The following is a 21,117-nucleotide window of genomic DNA, read 5'->3' on the forward strand; positions in this document are numbered from 1 at the left end:
CAGTGTCTCACTCTGTTGCCCAGGCTAGAGTGCAGTGGTATAATCTCAGCTCACTGTAGCCTCAACCTTCAGGGCTCAAGCCATCTGCCCACCTCAGCCTCCCGAGTAGCTGGGACTACAGGCATGCACCACCACACCTGGCTAATTTTTGTATTTTTTGTAGAGACAGGGTTTCGCCATGTTGCCCAGGCTGGTTTTGAATTCCTGAGCTCAAGCAATCTGCCCACCTCAGCCTCTCAAAATGCTAGGATTACAGGTGTGTGCCACCATGCCCGGCAGAATCACCAAAGATACTTGAACCAGGGAGTGACATGACCAGAAGTGCAGGGCGATAGATGGACTGGGGTGGGGACAGGGGCAAGAGGTAGGAGGTAGGAGGTGCCTATGAATAATATTGATAAGAGAGGTTGGTGGTTTAGTCTACAGTGGTGATGACAGGGATGATGAGTAGGAATCTGAAAGATACTTAGGAGGGGTGCAGAGAGCACTTGATCACCATTTGGAAGTGAGAAGAAAAGGAGTCCAGCATGCCATTCGTTCTTGGCAGACTGGATGAATGGCAGTGTCATTAATGGAGAATGGCAGTGGAGGAAGAGCAGGTGCATGGGGAAGGGATATGATGAGTTCAGCATAGAACACGCTAGAGATGAGGCACTTGCAGGACATCTGGAGACACAGGCCTGAGAGAGAAAGGAACACATGAGCTTAGAGCTCAGAAGAAAGAAAGTATTTCCCAACCTTGGAATGATCACTGTCTAGCTCTCTTTCCCACAGAGCCTGATGTGGGATGCCTGGCACTTGGGTTTAGGGAATGGCAGGCCAGAGGCAAGCTGGGCACAACCAAGGTCCTGGCTAAGAGGATGGTGCTGTGCCACTAGATGGCACTACCAGGTTGAGAACACAGGAGGCCATGTCAGCTTGCAGTCTGGGCCAGGTGAACCAAGGGAGTCTTGGGGCTTGGAAGTAGGATTAGGAGACATGGCATTCGTATGATTACACTGATATGATGGCAACACACAAACCTGGCGCATAAATTTGGCATAAGTTATAAGCTCCCAGAAGCTCAGATGACTAGGATCTTTGCTAGATTTCCATACAGGTGAGGGCAGAGCCTGTACTGAACTTCCCAAAATACTCCCTGAGGTTTTGGAACTTGCTCTCTCCTACCATTATTTCATCCTGAGATCTTCTCTCTCATGCATTTATTCATTCAACAATTATTAATTGAGCACCCAATAAATATATAGAGATGAGGTTTTGGGGTTTAATTTTTTTTTTTTTTTTGGAGACAGAGTCTCACTCTGTTGCCCAGGCTGGAGTGCAATGGCACGATCTTGGCTCACTGCAACTTCTGCCTCCCAGGTTCAAGTGATTCTCCCTGCCTCAGCCTCCTGAGTAGCTGGGATTATAGACACCTGCCAGCAGGCCCGGCTAATTTTTTTTTTTTGTACTTTTTGTAGAGACGGGGTTTTGTCATGTTGGGCAGGCTGTTTTTGAACTCCTGACATCAGGCAATCCACCCGCCTTGGCATCCCAGAGTGCTGGGATTACAGGCGTGAGCTACCACGCCCAGCTGGTGTATTTTTTTTTTTTTTTTTTTTTTTTTTGAGACTGAGTCTCACTCTGTCGCCCAGGCTGGAGTGCAGTGGCATGATCTCAGCTCACTGTAACCTCTGCCTCCCCGGTTCGAGTGATTCTCCTGCCTCAGCCTCCCGAGTAGCTAGGATTACAGGCACCCGCCACCATGCCCAGCTAATTTTTGTATTTTTAGTAGAGATGGGTTTTCACCATGTTGGCCAGGCTGGTCTTGAACTCCTGACCTCAAGTGATCCACCCGCCTCAGGCATGAGCCACCGCGCCTGGCCTAGGGAAAAGTTCTTGATGCTGGAGAAAGGAGAGTGAACAAAACAATCATGATCCCTGCCCTCATGGGGCTTACAGACAAGGAGTAATCAGATAATTGCACAAATAGGCTGGGCGCCTATTTGTGCCCGTAATCCCAGCCTGTAATCCCAGCACTTTGGGAGGTGGAGGCAGGAGGATCACGAGGTCAGGAGATCGAGACCATCCTGGCTTACACGGTGAAACCCCGTCTCTACTAAAAATACAAAAAATTAGCTGGGCGCGGTGGCGAGCGCCTGTAGTCCCAGCTACTTGGGAGGCTGAGGCAGGAGAATGGCGTGAACCCGGGAGGTGGAGCTTGCAGCGAGCTGAGATCGTGCCACTGCACTCCAGCCTGAGTGACAGAGTGAGACTCTGTCTCAAAAAAAAAAAAAAAAAGATAACTGCACAAATAATCACAGATTTTGGTAAATGCTAAGACACTTACAAAGGGCCAGAAGAAAACATGTCAGGCAGTTCCAATCTCTAGGTCAAAAGAGACAGGCATTCTCTGTTGAGCTGGAAGAGGAAACTAAGGCCCAGGACAGGGTAGGTGTGCCCATTGTCGCTCAGTGAGTCAGGGCTGTACTAGGACCAGAAGCCTCACTCCTGACTACTGAATAAAAGGCCTAGCTTCAGGCTGATATCCATCACCACACATCTTCCCACTCCTCTCCCTGCTACCTCCTGATTCCACTCCCTTTGGAAAATAAGTTTTGATCTGCAGCCCTGACATTTGATGCCCATAAACCTCTCAACCCCATCCTCATTATCTCCTCACCCCCACCCCATATAGAGTGCAGTCCAGTCAGGTTGGCAAGGGCTGCTGGTGAGGGCCAGATGACCAGAAAGTGTAGAGGAGAAGAGAATTTGGGGCTCTCAGACTGGGAGCAGCTAGGGAAGGGCCAGGCCGGAAAAGCAGCATCTGCCAGGCTGGGAAGAGACAAGGCACAAGTGCAGGCACTGCGAGGAAGCGCGAGTGAGGTAGAAGGATGCTCTAATGCCAGGAAGTGACGTGCAGGGACAGAGGGATGGGGGATGAAGGATGAAGAATGGAGGGGAGGATGGAGCTGGGCCACATGGCTAGGAGGAAGAGCAGCACGGAAGGAATGCACAGAGAGCTCTTTGCCCCCAGGTTCTTCCAATCCCTGTCTCCTCCCTCTCTACTCCCACTTCTCACAATTCCAGCAGAGGGCTGAGGGGAACACAGTAAAATTCTGAAGACTGCTTCCTAGCGAGCAGAGTACCTTACTAATACCCCGGCCAGATCCATGGCTTGGGGAGAGGTGGGGTAATCCACAGGACAGTGAAGGCGTTTTAGTCCCCAAGGACTTTGAGAGGTCATGCAGTCCATGCCTCAGTCTCCCAATACCCAGCAGAGGGGAATCATATTCTCTTTACCCCTCCCTACACATGAAGCGATTCTCCGCTTCTCTCAGACCCTCTGCTTCCCACAATCCCTGGCTGTGGGGAACTTCTCTTAAGGCATAGATTGGATCCCTCTTGCTGCAGTCTCTGACTTGGTTTCTCGTATCCTGTCCTCTGTGGCTAGAGAAAGGCCTCTTCTGGGTGATCACAGAGGTTCCTTAGGATCTCCCCTCCAACATTCCTTCATCCTTAGTTGGTTCTTCCCAGAAGGTAAGCCCAATCCCTTCTACTGCAGTCCCTAGCACACTCCCCGTTGTCGCATCCTACGCCTCCAAGGCAGAAATGCACCCCTTCCCCACCAAATAATTAACAGAGACAAGGGAGAAGAATGGAGAGGTCCAAGAAGATGGGAATGAATTAAGGAGATGGAGCTGGAGGTGGATGCTCTACACAGAAGAAGGAAGACCGGGACTTCCCAAGGCAGGGCAGGGACGGGGCCAGCGGGCCTCACCGGTGTCGGGGTCTCCCAGAAAGGCGTCCTCGTCCTTGCGGCCCCTCAGCGGGGCCGCGGGCGCCGGCTCGTCCTCGGGCAGCCGCGGGAAGCTGGTGATGCTCATGTAGTCCACTGGCGAGTAGGCGCCCAGGGCGCTCTCCTGACTGGCCTCGTTCTCCGCCGCCATCCTCGCCCGCGCCCCCCAGCAGCGCAGCGCCTGCCGGAAGTGGCTGCGGTGAGGGAGTGGGAGGGCGGAGGGCGGGGCCTGAGCTTCGGGACAGCCGGGAGGGGGCGCCTCACCCCGCCCTTGGCTGTGTCCCGGGCTGACTCGCCCCCGCCTGCTCAGCGCTGTCAGCCTGCAGCTGGCACGCAGGTGCGCTTAGATGGAGAGCCAGGAAGGCAGCGCAGGGTCGAGGGGAGAGCGCGGAGCAAGTGAGACTTCAGTGGCTCTGCACTTTACGCAGCTCAGGGACCAAACCCCTTCCTCCTTCCAGTCTGAATCCAGCTAGTATCCTCCTCAAATCCCGGGCTTCCTTTTCGGACCCCAGACCCTTTCACTGACCGCAAATCCCTCTAGACCCCGATCCTGTCTCTGACCCCAAACTCCTCGGACCCCGGACCCCTCCTTGAACTCCGAGATCCCCCTCCTCCGATTTTAGACTCCTCCTCCGACCTTAGACCTCTTTTTCGACTTCAGACTCTGTCTTCACCCGCAGGCCCTTTTGAAAACCCCAGCCCATACTTCGTCCCCAGGCCTCTTTGACTGCAGACTCCTCTTTGGAGAACAGTTCCCTCCCCTGACCTCAGATCCCTTCCCGTACCCCGACACTTCTGACTCCTCTTTCAACCTCATTCTCAAGCTTTAGTGTGTGTTAGGGTCTTTGAAAGCGGATCCCCAGATTCCACTCCAGAGGTCATGATTCAGTAGGCTGGGATGAGGTCCTTGGAACCTGAATATTTACCATCATTTTAAGAGTTTTTGATGTGGTTCTGGAAAGGACACTTTGAGAAAGAAGGAGTGGTGGTAGTGGTGGTAGGGCAGGAATGGGCCAAGGTGGGGAATAGGTCTCCATAGTCTAAATGTCTGGGTTCTATTCTGCTACCGCTCAAACACTGTGTAATCTTGGGCAAGACAATTAATCTCCCTATCAGTTTCCCCATCTGTGAAATGGAAAGAATAATAGTACCCAATTTAGAGGGTTGTCATGAGGATTAAGTAACAGAATGGAAAGCAATTTGTATAGGGCTTGGCACCTACTCAATAAATGGCATCATCATCATCATCATCATCATCATCATCATCATCATCATTGCCTTAATCTGGTAAACTCATTCCCTCCAAACCCACCCATCCTCTCTCCACTTAGAAATTCCAACCACACTACAGCTTGTACTACTTCTCCATATCCAAGGATGAGGGAGGTTCCTTCTCTTACGAGGTCTCTGGTCCAAACTTTCATTGTGAAGTCCACAGGAAGAGAGAGGGGGCTGGTGAAGCCTCTATACACACATTCTTTCTCTTCCCAACCCCAGACCAGTCTCGGATAGCCTGAAGTGCTTGAAAAATCTACTATATGCACAGCAGCTGCAGTAGCAACTATAGACAGGAGGGGGAAGCAGTGTGTCGGGAACAGCTCTGGGGTTTGGTGGTAGGACTTGGGAGAGAGGATAGGAAGGAGAGGGCTACTCAGAGCTGTGTGGTAGGAGTGCCCAGGGAGGGTAACAGTCTATCACCAAAACGTGTACCCATTGTGTGTGCCTCTCCCCACCCCAGAGAGTTTTTATCTCCTCAGTGATGTCTGTAGGGTCTATTACACTACCCTGAGGTCTAATCCCTCCAGTGGGACCTTTCTCCACTCAATGAGGTCTGTGCCTTCTCAGTGATGTCCACTCCCACAGTGTAGCTGGCGGCTCCTCAGTGGGGTTTGAGTCCTCTGGTAGGGTCCATGTCTCCTTAGTAAAATCCATATCCTCTGTATCTCCTAGGGGAAATCCATGTCTCCTCACTAGGGTAAGTGCCCTTCAATGCCATTCATGTCCTATTAGCAGGGCCCAGGGCCCTTCAGTCGGATCTGAGAACCCCCAGCAACATCTGTGCTCCCTTAGTGGAGTCCATGTACTGTCAGTGAAGTGTGTGTCCCTTCGGTGCAGTGAATGTCTCCTTGATGAAAGTATCTGACCCCTTGGTGGGGTCCATGTCCACTCCAAGAGGTCTGTACTCCTTCAGCAGGCCCTGAGATTCCCGCCCTCCTCAGGTTTGGGCAGACTCTCGGTCTCCCATGGGAAGATTTTTTTTTTCAGCTTAGGGTGTGCAAGGTTTACAGTCAGCTGGGCAAAGAGCAGGGAAGTAGGTGGGAAGGGAGGCTGGGCTAGATGGGGTCACAAGGCCTGTGTAAGCTTCAAGAGGTGGGAGCGGCCTGCTTCAGGCCTCAGAATCACTCTTGCAGTTAGAGATTTAAGAATCCTTCCTGCCTTGACAGCCAGTCTGTGAACTGATGGGTGAGGTGAGTCCTTCTTCATGGTGAGTGCAGGTGAGAGATGGAAGAGGGTCCTGCCTGACTTCTTTCTGGGGTGGAGGGGCTAGAGGGAAGCTAGAGGTAATTAAGCCCAGGTTGTGGTGGTGGTGGTGGGGGTTTCCCTTGGTGAAGTAAAGAGATTGTGAAGGAAAGAAGAGAATGTGGGCTGGGTGCGGTGGCTCATGCCTTTAATCCTAGCACTTTGGGAGCCCAAGGCGGGCAGATCACCTGAGGTCAGGAGTTCAAGATCAGCCTGGACAACATGGTGAAATCCAATCTCTACTAAAAATACAAAAATTAACTAGGCGTGGTGGCGTGCACCTGTAATTCCAGCTACTCGGGAGGCTGAGGCAGGAGAATTGCTTGAATCCAGGAGGCAGAGGTTGCAGTGAGCCGAGATCGAGCCATTGCATTCCAGCCTGGGCGACAGAGCAAGAGACTCCGTCTCAAAACAAAAACAAAAAACAAGAATGTGAATGATTTTTCCTATTTGCACAGACTGATATTTTACAAGCCTTAGCTTCAAGCCTGATGAGGAAGTAAAACAAAATCCGTAGTCAAGGAACCTAGCTTTGACCCTAACTTGATCGTCATTTGCTCTCTGACTTTGCACCAGTTCCTTCCCTTTCCTGGGTTTGCCATTTGTGCAATTAGGAAGTGGGTTTATTATAAAAAACCTGAATGTGTCTCCTAGTCTTCACTTATTTTTTTTTTTTTTCTTTTTTTTGAGACAGAGTCTGGCTCTGTCGCCCAGGCTGGAGTGCAGTGGCGCTATCTCGGCTCACTGCAAGCTCCGCCTCCCGGGTTCACTCCATTCTCCTGCCTCAGCCTCCCGAGTAGCTGGGACTACAGGCGCCCGCCACCTCGCCCGGCTATATTTTTGTATCTTTTAGTAGAGACGGGGTTTCACCGTGTTAGCCAGGATGGTCTCGATTTCCTGACCTCGTGATCCGCCAGTCTCGGCCTCCCAAAGTGCTGGGATTACAGGCTTGAGCCACCGCGCCAGGCCTAGTCTTCACTTATTGAGTCTTGTACTTTAGATCTGGATGGAGATTTGTGAAGGCAAGGAGATTGAAGACATGTCCTCATAAGAGGGAGAAAATCTGAGCTGGCTCCAGGGTGAGCAGAGAGGGGGTGCTGTCATCAGAGCATGCCCTCAAGGTCATGGGAGAAGTTTTTCCGGAGGACGGAATGTGGGTGTGGCTCAGAGAAGAGGGAACTAGAGGAAAGGGTGTCACCTGAAAGGGACCCTACCCCACATGGCTTTCCAACTCAATGGGGTGATAGTCAGTACTGTGCAATCAGATGAGGGGGCGGCTCCGCGATGGACCTTACTCAACTCCTCTCCTTAGTCCAGCCCCTTCCCTTTCGATCCCCGCCCTAACCCAACCCTTTATCTGTCACTCCAAGACCCCACCCCACTCTGGTCACTCCACGGCTCTGCCTCCTCTCCTGTCATAACCAGCCGGGTTACTCCCCATCACTCCATGGGCCCACCTCCTCTCCTGTCCCGCCTGGCCCCGCCCCTCCTCTGGCATTCTACGGTTCCACCCTCTCACTTGTCGCACCCGGCCCCGCCCCTTCTGCTTTCACTCTACGGCGTCACTCCTTCCGGCAAGTCAGCTCCGCCCCTATCCCGCGACTTTTCCTTATAGTATTTCTGTCCTTGCTAACCTCGATCCCGCCCCAACCAGGCGTGGTCCCGTCCCTCTGGCACCGCCCACCCGCCAGACCAAGCCACGCCCCCACTCGCCAGGCCCCGCCCCTCCTCGGAGGCCCCGCCTCTAGGTCGGCCTGTTTTCCCAGTCCCGGCACCCGCCGCGACCGCAAAGGCGGCCACGGTTCTAGGAACTTGACGTGATGGGGCTTCCTGAGGAGCGGGGCCGGAGTGGCAGCGGCAGTCGGGGCCAGGAGGAAGCGGGAGCCGGAGGCCGGGCGCAGAGTTGGTCTCCGCCGCCCGAGGTCAGCCGCTCCGCGCACGTCCCCTCGCTGCAGCGCTACCGCGAGCTGCACCGGCGCTCCGTGGAGGAGCCGCGGGGTGAGGCCCGGTCCGGGTGGGCCTCGGGGTGTCAGTGAGGAGAGGAGTGGGGGCTCCCTGGGGGAATCTGGGGCTCCCTTGGGAAGCTGAGGGGTCCATGAGGAGATGGAGGTTCTATGAAGGAAGAATTGCGGTTCTTTGAAGATGGAAAAGGGATTCCGGGAGGAGACGAGGCTTACATGGGAGCTGGGGAGTTCCTGGAGACTTGAAGGGTCCGTGGGGGAGATGTGGGTTTTTGCGAGGAGACGCGAGATTCCGTGAGGGAAGAAGTGAGGTTCGTTGAGGTTGGGACGGGAGGTCGGCCAGGAGAGTGAAAGTTTCGTGGGAAGAGAAGGGGAGTTCCTGAGGCGAAAAGAGGGTCTCTAAGGGGCGACGGGAGCTTTGAGGGGAGGAGGGCCACCAATAGAACTTTCTTTGCTTCCCTTTCACACCAGCTCGGCCGCTGCCTCCTGAGATCTTTAACTTGTGAACTGTTGAGGGCAATAACGGGTCTGGTTCCCATCTTGGGGTCCTCAGATTAGTAATCAAGAACTGATCTAATTTTAGTATATCGGACATCCCAATAGAAATTACGCGGTATAAGACTCAACGAGTTACTACGATGTCAAGTTGTTTTATTTTTATTTTTTTAACTTGGGCTGGGATTGTATTAATAATAATTCAGAAGTTCTGATAGATGGTTCCATGTCTGTTAAAATGTATGAGGAAAATCGGCTGGCAGCAGTGGCTCACGCCTGTAATCCCAGCACTTTGGGAGGCCGAGGCGGGCAGATCACTTGAAGTCAGGAGTTCGAGACCAGCCTGGCCAACATGGTGAAAACCCCGTCTCTACTAAAAATACAAAAATTAGCCGGGTGTGGTGGCGGGCACCTGTAATCCCAGCTACTCGGGAGGCTGAGACAGGAGAATTGCTTGAACCCAGGAGGCAGAGGTTGCAGTGAACCAAGATCACGTCACTGCACTCCAGCCTGGGCGACAGAGCAAGACTTCGTCTCAAAAAAAAAAAAAAAAGGAAAATCCCCCTACCCTTGCCCTCAGTCTGTAAAGGATATATATATATATATATATATATATATATATATATATATATATAGAGTTTGTTGTTTGTTTTGAGACAAGGTATTGCTCTGTCACCCATGCTGGAGTGCAGTAGCTCGTTCTAGGCTCACTATAGCCTCCAACTCCTGGGCTCATGTGATCTTTCCGCTTCAGCCTCCTGGGTAACTGGGACTACAGGCGGACGCCATGACACCCAGCTAATTTTTTGTACTTTTGGAGAGATGAGGTTTTGTCGTGTTGCCCAGGCTGGTCTTGGACTCCTGGCCTCAGGCTTTCCTCCTGCCTTGGCCTCCCAAAGTGCTGGGATTACATGTGCATGAGCTATCACGCCTGGCCAAGGAGTCAAAATTGCACCCGCATTGGGAAGCAGCATGATGTTTGGTTGTGGGACAAGCATGGGCCATGAATCAAATCCAGAAAAATGTAGATTTAGACCCTGGCTCTGCTATTCATTTACTGTGGGGTCTTAAGGCAAATTTTTAAGCCTATCTGAGATTCCTTTTCTTCCATCTATAAGATAGGACTAGTAATACTTGTCTAATGGGTTTGTATGAGGACTAAAGTGTGTAATAAGTAGGCACTATAATATGCCTGATGCACAGTACACATTCAATAAATAGTAGTTAGTCTGATACAATATAAATTAAGCAATTACCAAGTAATGCAAGACAGGATTCAATCAAGTGTAAAGTGGTGGAGTTGGGATTTGAACCAAGACAGTTTGACTGCAGAATCCATATCCTAATAGCAGTGCTATTCCTCTTCCATGACCCCAGAGGATGCATTTCACCAAATTCCGTCAAATACAGAATTTCTACCAGGGAAGTAGCCTCCTAGTTTGTCCTCTCTTGCCTAGTTTCACCAACTTCAGTCTTTCCAGTAGATTTATCAAGACACCATTAGATTGATACTATGGAAATATGCTTTCAAATGTCACTGCAAAAACTTTCAATAGTTCCCTGTTTCTGGCAGTTTCTAATTAAAATTCTGCTTTTCTTTTAAGACCTCCAGATAATCTAGCTCCACTCTATCCTTATCTCCCACTACTTGCTACCACTCCCTTCATTCTAGATAGATCATTCTCCTTGATATCCTGGATACACACTTACTCCCACTTTCTTGCCTTTGTTCATTTCCTTCAGCTTCTCTCTACCTAGTCAAACTCCACCGGTTCCAATAGAGCATTCCCTGATTATTCCAATTTATGCTCACCTTTTTCCTCTTCTGAATATCTTTAGTACTTAGAATCTATGCCAATAATCCAGATTCTGACACACACACAGCCTCTACCCAAAAAAAAAAAAAAAAAAAAAAAAAAAACCCAGAAAAACTAAGTGTGCATAAAACTCAGTTTTGTAGCCAAGCATGGTGATGCACGTCTGTAATCCCACTACTCAGGAGGCTAAGGCACGAGAATTGCTTGATCCCAGGGGAAGGAGATTGCAGTGAGCCGAGATTGTGCCACTGCACTCCAGCCTGGGCGACACAGCAAGACCCTGTCTCAAAACAGAAACAAAAACAAAAACACCTCAGCTTTCTTCATTCCTTGTTGATGGACATAAATATGGTTTATAGTTTTATATACTATGTGCCTACTATTATCACTTAAAAATATTTTTGAGTATTTGTATTCTCATTATTAGCTGTGTGATCCTTGGCAGAGTTTCCTATGCTTCCTGAGCTTCAGTTTTCTCATCTATAAAATTAGGATAATTGATGTATACGCTGTAAGACCATAATGTCATAAAGATTAAATGAGATTAGTCCAGTCCCTGATTCATGAATGTCATTTACAAAATACTAGCTCTCATTTGCTTTCTCTTTAATGGCCATTTATTATTCTATGGTATTACTACTTGTATTACTAGTTTTCATCAATTTCTTATTGTTGGGCTATTGGGTTGTTTCCAGTTTCACTATTATAGTGAAACTCTTTACTAATCCCTTTTTTCTTTGTGATTATTTTCTTGAAGTCTATTCCCTGTAGTTGAGATAGCAGAGAAAAGGGTATAAAAAGTTTTATGGGCTGGGCGTGGTGGCCCACACCTGTAATCCCAGCACTTTGGGAGGGCAAGGTGGGCTCCCAAAGCTTGAGCTCAGGAGTTTGAGACCAGCCTGGGTAACATGGCCAAACCCCATTTCTACAAAACAAACAATGTGCGCCTGTAGTTCCAGCTACTGGGAGAGGGGGGAGGGAGCACAGCTGAGATGGGGGGATCACTTGAGCCAGGGAGATGGCGGTTGCAGTGAGCTGAGATCATGCCACTGCACTCCAGCCTGGGTGACAAGAGAGCAAGACTACGAACTGAAAAAAAAAAAAAAAAGTTTTATGGCTCCTGTCATGCATTGCCTTGTTATCTAATAAGATTGTGCCAATTTCTTACAATGCCGTTATTGTATAAGAGTATCTGTTTTCCCAGGGCCACCCAGACATTGGGCTTAATAATTTTTAAAATTTTTACGAGTTTTCTAGGTATGTAATGGCACCTTGGGGTTGATTTAATTTGGATTTCTTTAATACATTATAGGGTTGTACACTATGTGATTTAACTTTCAGTTATGTTCTGTCTTGTACATTAAAAAATATTTCATGCATTAATCTTATCTCTCCAACTAGATTGTATAAACTGTAAATTGTATAACCTGAAACAAATGACTTAGCTTCTGTGAATTTTATTTCTTATAAAATGAAATGAGGAGGTGATAATCTGTAAGGTTACTTCCATTATTATGGTTCTAATTGCTTCTCTTTCCTCCAACTTGTTTTTTTTTTTTTTTGAGACAGAGTCTTGCTCTGTTGCCCAGGCTGGAGTACAGTGGCACCATCTCAGCTCACTGCAACCTCCGCCTCCCAGGTTCAAGCGATTCTCCCTTCTCAGCCTCCTGAGTAGTTGGGATTACAGTCACCCGCCACCAGGCCTGGCTTTTTTTTTTTTTCTTTTAGTAGAGGCAGGGTTTTCACCATGTTGGCCAGGCTGGTCTCGAATTCCTGATTTCAAGTGATCCACCCACCTTGGGCTCCCAAAGTGCTAGGATTACAGGCGTGAGCCACAGTGCCCGGTATCCTCCAACTCTTGATTCAGTACACAGACTATCCTAAATTCTCTGCATTCATATGTTTTACCTGTGGAGTACATTTTCTGCAGAATAGCCAGGCAGATATTTTAAGAATGTAAATTTGATCATGTCACTCTTGCTTAAAACCCTTCAGTGAATTTTCATTGCTCTTCGGATATATACCAAATTCCTTACTATACACAGAATTGCATGATTTGCCCAGTTTATGCATCAATTCCTGCTATTCCTTCCCTTATTCTCAGTGTTTCAGCCTCAAGGAGTTCCTCCTAACATATATCCTTGGTTCTCTCTTATCCCAGAGTAGTCCCTTTTTTTATATGGGAGTGGAGAAACACTTCTATTCATCTTTCAGATTTTAGCAAAAATGTCTCAAGGAAGTTTAAATCTTGATTTAGTAATTGTGTAACCTTAGACAAGGTATTTAACCTCTCTGAGGCTTGAGTTTCAAGTTTATAAAATGAGAAAAGCCTCCCTCCTAGAGTTGTGGTAAGGATTAAATAAGATAATACATATAAAAAGTTTAAAGAAACATTTGGCACATAGTGAATAACACTTATACAAGTAGAAGCTGGAGAAAGAGATGTTCAATATATAATTGCTGAGAGAGAATGCACAAATTAAGAAAGAGTTGGTCATGGAAGGTTCTGTGGATAAATAAGTTTTTCCTTTCACTAATTACTTCATTAAAAAATTTACTTTCATCTAGTTAGAGGGTGAAAATAATTGTACTTGATTTCAGCAGGACTCAGTGGTGTGTACCTATAATCCCAGCTACTTGGGAGGCTGAGGCTGGAAGATACCTGAGTCCAGGAGTTCAGGACAAGCCTGGGCAACAGCAACAAAAAATTACCGATTGTCTATTGTGTGCTAGGCATTGTGCTAGTACTAGGTGGCTCTGATTTTAATAGATGGTAAAAAATGAGTAGGCAGTCTTGAGGACAGGAGGAAGAATTTGAGTCAACATTCAGCCCAGGAGAACAGAAGATGGGTTAGAAGAGTGGTGGATGCTGGCTGGGCACGGTGGCTCATGCCTTTAATCCCAGCACTTTGGGAGGCTGAGGCGAGCAGATCATGAGGTCAGGAGTTCGAGAACAGCCTGGCTAACATAGTGAAACCCCGTCTCTACTAAAAATACAAAAATTAGCCAGGCATGGTGGTACCCGCCTATAGTCCCAGCTACTCAGGAGGCTGAGGCAGGAGAATTGCTTGAACCCGGGAGGCAGAGGTTGTAGTGAGCCGAGATTGGGCCACTGTACTCCAGCCTGGATGTCATAGTGAGACTCCGTCTCAAAAAAAAAAAAAAAAGAAGAGGTGGGTGCTAAGATTAGACAGGTAAAGAAGGGACCCAGGTGGTGGGTCCTAGGGCAGGGAAGTTATAACTTGGTCCTGTGTTAGACTGGTAAGCCTTCTGAGGCTAAATATGTCTGAGAAGATTAATGATATCTGGGCTTCCATTTCTATTGCAGAATTCTGGGGAGACATTGCCAAGGAATTTTACTGGAAGACTCCATGCCCTGGCCCATTCCTTCGGTACAACTTTGATGTGACTAAAGGGAAAATCTTCATTGAGTGGATGAAAGGAGCAAGTACCAACATCTGCTACAATGTACTGGATCGAAATGTCCATGAGAAAAAGCTTGGAGATAAAGTTGCTTTTTACTGGTAAAAATATCTATCTTATACTTGGTGGCAGATAAAAACACTCATTTGATACTTACAACAACCCAGCAGAGTAAGCAAAGTGTCATCAACTTAATATCTCAGGTGAGGAAAAATACCTCAAGGAAGTTACATGACTTCCTTCAGATCACATAACTAGTACGTGACAGAGCTGACATTCAAAGCCAAGTGTCCTGACTTCTACTCTAGTGTTCTTGGCTTTGCAGTTGAAGAGGGAGAAAGGGCACTGGCAAATGGAAGAGAACAGGACTGAGTAGCTTTCTTCCTCATTCTTGCTTTGGAAGAAAAATAGTATTGGGTTTTTCACCACCTCTACTATCACTATCGTTATCATTATCTTTTACAGAGCTGTGTGCCAGAAACTATGCTTAAGTGCTTAACAAATATTATCTCCTTTGATGCTTATAATAATTATGAAAGCACCATTTGTTTTCCTTATTTTATATAGGCGAAAACTGAAATTCTGAGAAGTCAAGTGACATATCTGAAGTGAAACAACTAGCTAGAAGCAAGGCTGAGATTCAAACCTAGGCAGTATAATTACAGAGCTTATACACAACCATGACACTCTATTACTCCTCTAATTCCTTACCTTGGCCTCTCAACAGCTTTGTAAAATAGGAATTCTTAGTTTCATTTTACAGGTGAACAAATGAAGCATTGAAGGGTTATATAGTGAATAAGGTCATAGAGTGAACAAGTGGTAGAGCCAGAATTCAAGCTCAAGTCTGCCTGACTCCTTGCTTGTACCACTAGGCCATGCGGCCTCCCCAGCAGGAAATTTCTAAGACTGCTTCTCCCAGGAATTTAGCTGTCTAGGAGATACTACTATACCAAATCCAAATAGGACTTTGAAATTCCAATAATTGGGGTGTTGCTTCTGCCACAACCTATGAGCACTCAGAATTGATCTATTTTTTTCTGAGACAGGATCTTGCTCTGTTGCCCAGGCTGGAGTGCAGTGGCATGATCTTGGCTCACTGCAACCTCTGCCTCTGCCTCCCCTGCTCAAGCAATGCTCCCACGTCAGCCTCCTGAGTAGGTGGGACTACAGGCACGCACCACCACATTTGGCTAATTTTTGTACTTTGTATTTTGTATTTAGTATTTTTTGTAATGATGGGGTTTCACCACGTTGCCCAGGCTGTTCTTGAACTCCTGAACTCAAGCGATCCGCCTGCCTTGGCCTCCCAAAGTGCTGGGATTAGCATGAGCCACCATGTCTGGCCTGATTAATTTTTTAAGCTAGCCAATAGGAGCAGCTTGGATCATTCATAGGAGAGTTAAATTGGAACTCACTCAATATCTTTGCCCAGTTTGTGTGATATATTGAGAAGAGCCTTAACCTGAGAGACAGGAAATTTAGGTTCTCCTTTCAACTCTGCCATTAACATGTTGTTTAACCACAGACAACGCATTTAACTAAGAGTCAGTTTCTTCTTTCATAAAATGGGGATAATAATTCTACCCTTGTTTTTCTCACTACATTGTTGTAAGAATCAAATGAGATAACGTTGTAAAAGCACTTATTTGTTTATTGGAAAACACTGTATAGGTGTGAGTGGTCTATTATTGTATTACCATTGCTTAGTTGGGGGCTACTTTGCCACTGAAATTCACTGTCCATTGTGTCTGTTGAGACTCTCTTTAGCTTCTGCTTTAGAGCTTTATGCTTGAGCTCCAGCCAACACTTGGGCTCATTTCCCAGGCTCTTTAAAGATCAGAAAACCTTTAAAGATCTTCAAAGGAGGCCGGGCATGGTGGCTCATGCCTGTAATCCCAGCACTTTGGGAGGCTGAGGCAAGAGGGTTACTTGAGCTTAGGAGTTCGAGACCAGCCTGGGCAACATGGTGAAACTCCCACTCTACATAAAAGACAAAAATTAGCTGGGCATGGTGGTGCATGCCTGTAGTCCCAGCTACTTGAAAGGCTGTGGTGGGAGGACTGCTTGAGCCCAGGAGGCGGAGGTTGCAGTGAGCAGAGATCACACCACTGTACTCCAGCCTGGGCAACAGAGCAAGACCCTGTCTCAAAAAGTAATAATAAAAATAAAATAAGAAAAATAAAAAGAGAAAAAAAAGATCTTAAAAGGAAATGCTTGTATCTGAATTTGTTCCCTGGTTTGAAAGAACTCAGGTGCCTAATGAAAAACAGAATACACAGGCCAGAGTTTTCAATCAGAATCCTGAGAGTTTTCCAGAATCCTGAGGCCCTTTCTTTCTAGAGGCACCAGTTCCCCTGGACAGGCTTTGGAGAGCCTCTCTTTCCCCATCTGTAAAATGAGAGTAGACTAGATCAGCGTTTTCCAAAGAATTCTTCAGGAACCACTAATTACTGGAGATATTAGTAGGGGGCTTTTTAATTCATAAAATGTTTCAGTCTGAGAAACATCACATAATAAATTGCCTTTGTGTGAGATTCCTAATGTATATTAGCATAGTAAAATCTCCAAGAAGTCCTACATTAGAGATACCTGATTAATTTTTTTTTTTTTTTTTTTTTTGAGACGGAGTCTCATGCTGTTGCCCAGGCTGGAGTGCAGTGGCGCGATCTCGGCTCACTGCAAGCTCCGCCTCCTGGGTTCACGCCATTCTCCTGCTTCAGCCTCCTGAGTAGCTAGGACTACAGGCGCCCGCCACCGCGCCCGGCTAATTTTTTGTATTTTTAGTAGAGACGGGGTTTCACTGTGGTCTCGATCTCCTGACCTTGTGATCCGCCCGCCTCGGCCTCCCAAAGTGCTGGGATTACAGGCTTGAGCCACCGCGCCCGGCCAGATACCTGATTAATTTTGTTTAACATACGATTTCCTGAACTTATTTAAGCCCCAAACACTTTTTGCCAGCATGCTATTGACATCACAAGAAGCAGTATTCCATGGAACACCCATTGGGGAAGCACTGGATTAAATAATCTCTAAATTAATTTCCAGTGCAAAATTCTGTAACTCAAAAAAACAAGACATCCTTACTCCATTTTTACATTGGTCACTCCCTCAACAAGAATTGTTAAAGATATTGGATACTCAGGGCTGCGTTAGGCATTAGGGATATACGGGTAAAAAGGCAAGAGACAAGTACCATATAGGCAATTACTATTTAATTATTTTATGTTTATAGTAAAGCAAAAGCAAAATACAAATAAATTGCATTTTATTATAAGAAAGTAAAGTGCAAATATGCCAGATATGTGGTTACTTCCTTTTGTTACCTCTGTATTTTTTTTTTTTTTTTTTTTGAGACGGAGTCTCGCTGTGTCTCCCAGGCTGGAGTGCAGTGGCCTGATCTCGGCTCACTGCAAGCTCCGCCTCCCGGGTTCACGCCATTCTCCCGCCTCAGCCTCCCAAGTAGCTGGGACTACAGGCGCCCGCCACCACGCCCTGCTAGTTTTTTGTATTTTTAGTAGAGACGGGGTTTCACCATGTTAGCCAGGATAGTCTCGATCTCCTGACCTCGTGATCCACCCACCTCGGCCTCCCAAAGTGCTGGGATTACAGGCTTGAGCCACCGCGCCCGGCCACCTCTGTATTTTTAAAGGATATGCTTATACTGCTATTTTTCATCATTTTTAAAGAAAGTATTGATTTCTTACTATGATAGATGAGAATTTAGTTCTTATATACCTGTCTAACTTCCTTCTCTCTTCTTCTCAATATAATTAAAGCTGTTTTCTAGTTAATTTAAAACCAGTTTACATCAGAATAGCATATTATGGTATGCTGTACATTTCCTTTTATGTACAGATTTTTATTTACTCTGAAGTTAATAATTGCTTACCGAGCTGGGCGCAGTGGCTCATGCCTGTAATCCCAACACTTTGGGAGGCTGAGGCCCAGGCAGATCACCTGAGGTCAGGAGTTCGAGACAAGCCTGGCCAATGTGGTGAAATCTCATCTCTACTAAAAATACAAAAAAAATTAGCTGGGCATGATGGTGCACATCTGTAGTCCCAGCTACTTGGGAGTCTGAGGCAGAAGAATCACTTGAACCTGGGAGGCAGAGGTTGCAGTGAGCCAAGATCACGCTGCCACACTCCAGCCTGGGTGACGGAGCGAGACTCTGTCTCAAAAAAACAATAAATAATAATAATAATAATTGCTTACCATTTTTGTCTTGTACTGTTGAAGCCTTTATCATATATTTAATATTTTCCAAACTCACTATCATATGAAGTCCTCCTTTTCCTCCCAAAGTTCTCCCTCTTGGAGCTCACCTTCTTTCTGCTCTAATTCTTACTAAGGCTTTTAAAAATGACATCTTTTCCATGATTCATTCCAATTGATATACTTCTTATAGAAACACATTATGTCTTTCTTCTTAATTTTATGTCATTTAGATAGCTATGGTGGCATTAACAAGCCACATTTGTAGCTCGTGTCTTGTTTTGGAACATGCATTGTATAGATACTGAAATTATCCACAAAGGAAGTGGTGTTCTTAGGAAAGTACTCCCATTATCCAAAATAGAACCATATTAAGGAATAATTTGGCCTTTTACTTTTGGCTTGACACATTGCAAATGTTCATGGAATAGTAGTGTTTTTAGAATTTGAAGTGACTGTTAGAGTCCATCTAGGCCAACTCTCTTCAAAGATTGGTAGATTAAGGGACAAAGAAGCTAAGTGATTTGCCTGAGGGTCATACACCTGTTTGAAGACAGAACTGAGACCAATCTCCAGATACTCTCACTCCTAGTCAACTATTTTTTTTCACTCATGACACTACCTCATTATTCTAGTAGTCCAGCACTTGGCTATGACAGATAAAAAGAGAAAGTAGCCACATTAGCCAAATTGATTTAAATTAACTTTAAAATATCAGATAAAATGTGTTATTAGGTTTGAATGTCCCAGACCCTAATCTCATGGAATTTACATTCTATTTGGAAAGACCAAATAGATTGACTGGGCACAGTGGCTCATGCCTGTAATCCCAGCACTTTGGAAGGCCAAGGCAAGTGGATCACCTGAGGTCAGGAGTTCGAGACCAGCCTGGCCAACATGGTGAAACCCTGTCTCTACTAAAAATACAAAAATCAGCTGGGTGTGGTGGCGGGTGCCTGTAATTGCAGCTACTTGGGAGGCTGAGGCAGGAGAATGGCTTGAACCCAGGAGGCGGAGGTTGTAATGAGCCGAGATTGTGCTATTGCATTCCACCCTGGGCGACGAGAGTGAAACTCCATCTCAAAAACAAAGCAAAACAAAACAAAACAAATAGATCTACATAAAAACAGCCTGGGCCAGGCACAGTGGCTCACGCCTGTAATCCCAACACTTTGGGAGGCTGAGGTGGGCTGATCACCTTAGGTCAGGAGTTCAAGACCAGCCTGGCCAACAAGACGAAACCCCATCTCTACTAAAAATACAAAAATTAGCCGGGTATGGTGGTGCACTCCTGTAATCCCAGCTACTTGGGAGGCTGAGACAGGAGAATTGCTTGAACCCAGGAGACAGAGGTTGTTGTGAGCTGAGATCATGCCAATGTACGCCAGCCTGGGCAACAGAGCAAGACTCCATCAAAAAAAAAAAAAAAAAAAAAAAGCCTGAAAAGAGTTATGGGCCAAACTGCAAAGAGCTACTTACACAAATAGTTCATAGAAAGGAGAAAGCCTTATAGGGAGGCAGGATAACAAAGATTGGGAGAATGGATGTTTTGGTGTCAGACTAACCTAGTTTGAGTCCTATTTTTGCCACTAATTAGCTGTCTGATCTTGGGCAAGTTACTTAACCTCTTTGAACCTCAGTTTTCTCAACTGTTAAACATGGATAAAAATAGCTTTTATCTCATGGAGTTGTCAGTTTTGTAAGATTGAATAGGATAAAAAAAAACCATGTGCCAAATTCCTGGCACACTGAATGCACGTAAATATTAACCACCACAATTATTTATGTTGGAACAGTGAGAAGACCAAGCGTGTTTAGAGTAAAAAGTTTATGCGGGGAACAATTTATTCATTCAATAAATGCTGACTAAGAACTTATTATGTGCCAGGCACTATTCTAAACAAAGTTCTTGCCCTCATGGAGGTTATAGTCCAGCTTGAGGAGACAGACAATAAACACAGAAACCATAAGTATATGACAGGTAATGATGAGTACTATAGAAAAATATAGAGCAGAGCAAGGAGAAATGGAAGTGACGGTGCAGAGTGGGAGCTGATAAGGAAAGAACCTTTTGATAAAGATGACATTTGAGCAGAGATCTGAAGGAAAGTTGGAGTGTGCTACACAGATAGTTGGGGTAGGGAGGGGAAATGTTCCAGGTTGACGGAAGAACAAATGTGCTGCTGCCTGGTGTGTTTGAAGACTAGCTAGGAAGTTAGTGTAGCTAAAACAGTGTGAACTAGGGAAGAGAGAGTAGTATTGACACCAGCAGGATATTAGGTCAAGTCACATCTTGAAAGCTAATATAGACTTTGGCCTTTTATTCATGGTGAAATGGGAAACCACTAGACAATCTTTTTTTGTTGTTGTTGAGACGGAGTCTTGCTCTGTTGCCCAGGCTGGAGTGCAATGGTGTGATCTTGGCTCACTGCACCCTCCATCACATCTGGCTAATATTTTTTATTTTTGAGACAGAGTCTCACTGTATTGCCCAGGCTGGAGTGCAGTGGCGTAATCTTCACTCACTGCAAGCTCTGCCTCCTGGGTTCATGCCATTCTCTTGCCTCAGTCTCCCGAGTAGCTGGGACTACAGGTGCCCACCACCACACCCGGTTAATTTTTTGTATTTTTAGTAGAGATGGGGTTTCACCATCTTAGCCAGGATGGTCTTGATCTCTTGACCTCATGATCCACCTGCCTTGGCCTCCCAAAGTGCTGGGATTACAGGTATGTGCCACCGTGCCTGGCCAATTTTTGTATTTTTAGTAGAGACGGGTTTTCACCATGTTGGCCAGGCTGGTCTCGAACCCCTGACCTTGTGACCTGCCCACCTCGGCCTCCCAAAGTGCTGGGGTTACAGGCATGAGCCACCATGCCCACCCACACCACTAGACAATCTTAAACA

General features: G+C 46.6%; 2 protein-coding genes across 39 annotated transcripts in view; one reads left to right on the top strand and one right to left on the bottom strand.

The window, feature by feature from the left end:
* Positions 1-3,954, bottom strand: part of GGT7 (gamma-glutamyltransferase 7) — a 28,964-nt gene extending 25,010 nt beyond the window's left edge. For all 9 annotated transcript variants that reach the window (XR_001494112.4, XR_012419300.1, XR_012419301.1 and 6 more), the window contains exon 1: positions 3,761-3,954. Coding sequence is in view for 2 of the 9 variants with exons in the window: in XM_005568790.4 (XP_005568847.1) it covers positions 3,761-3,929 (169 nt within the window). In the remaining 7 variants the exon portion in view is untranslated. The remainder of the gene's footprint in view (positions 1-3,760) is intronic.
* Positions 3,955-6,173: 2,219 nt separating this feature from the next.
* Positions 6,174-21,117, top strand: part of ACSS2 (acyl-CoA synthetase short chain family member 2) — a 52,582-nt gene continuing 37,638 nt past the window's right edge. For 16 of the 30 annotated variants that reach the window (XM_005568792.5, XM_005568796.5, XM_045362810.3 and 13 more), the window contains exons 1-2: positions 8,063-8,296; positions 13,900-14,095. In XM_005568792.5, coding sequence (XP_005568849.1) covers positions 8,119-8,296; positions 13,900-14,095 — 374 coding nt within the window. In that variant the 5' untranslated portion in view covers positions 8,063-8,118. Of the gene's footprint in view, positions 6,274-8,062; positions 8,297-13,899; positions 14,198-21,117 lie in introns of those variants that run through there. The other 14 variants (XM_005568798.5, XM_074005127.1, XM_074005134.1 and 11 more) reach the window with 4 other exon arrangements.

This window comes from Macaca fascicularis, chromosome 10, assembly GCF_037993035.2.
Source record: "Macaca fascicularis isolate 582-1 chromosome 10, T2T-MFA8v1.1".
Lineage (NCBI taxonomy): Eukaryota > Metazoa > Chordata > Mammalia > Primates > Cercopithecidae > Macaca > Macaca fascicularis.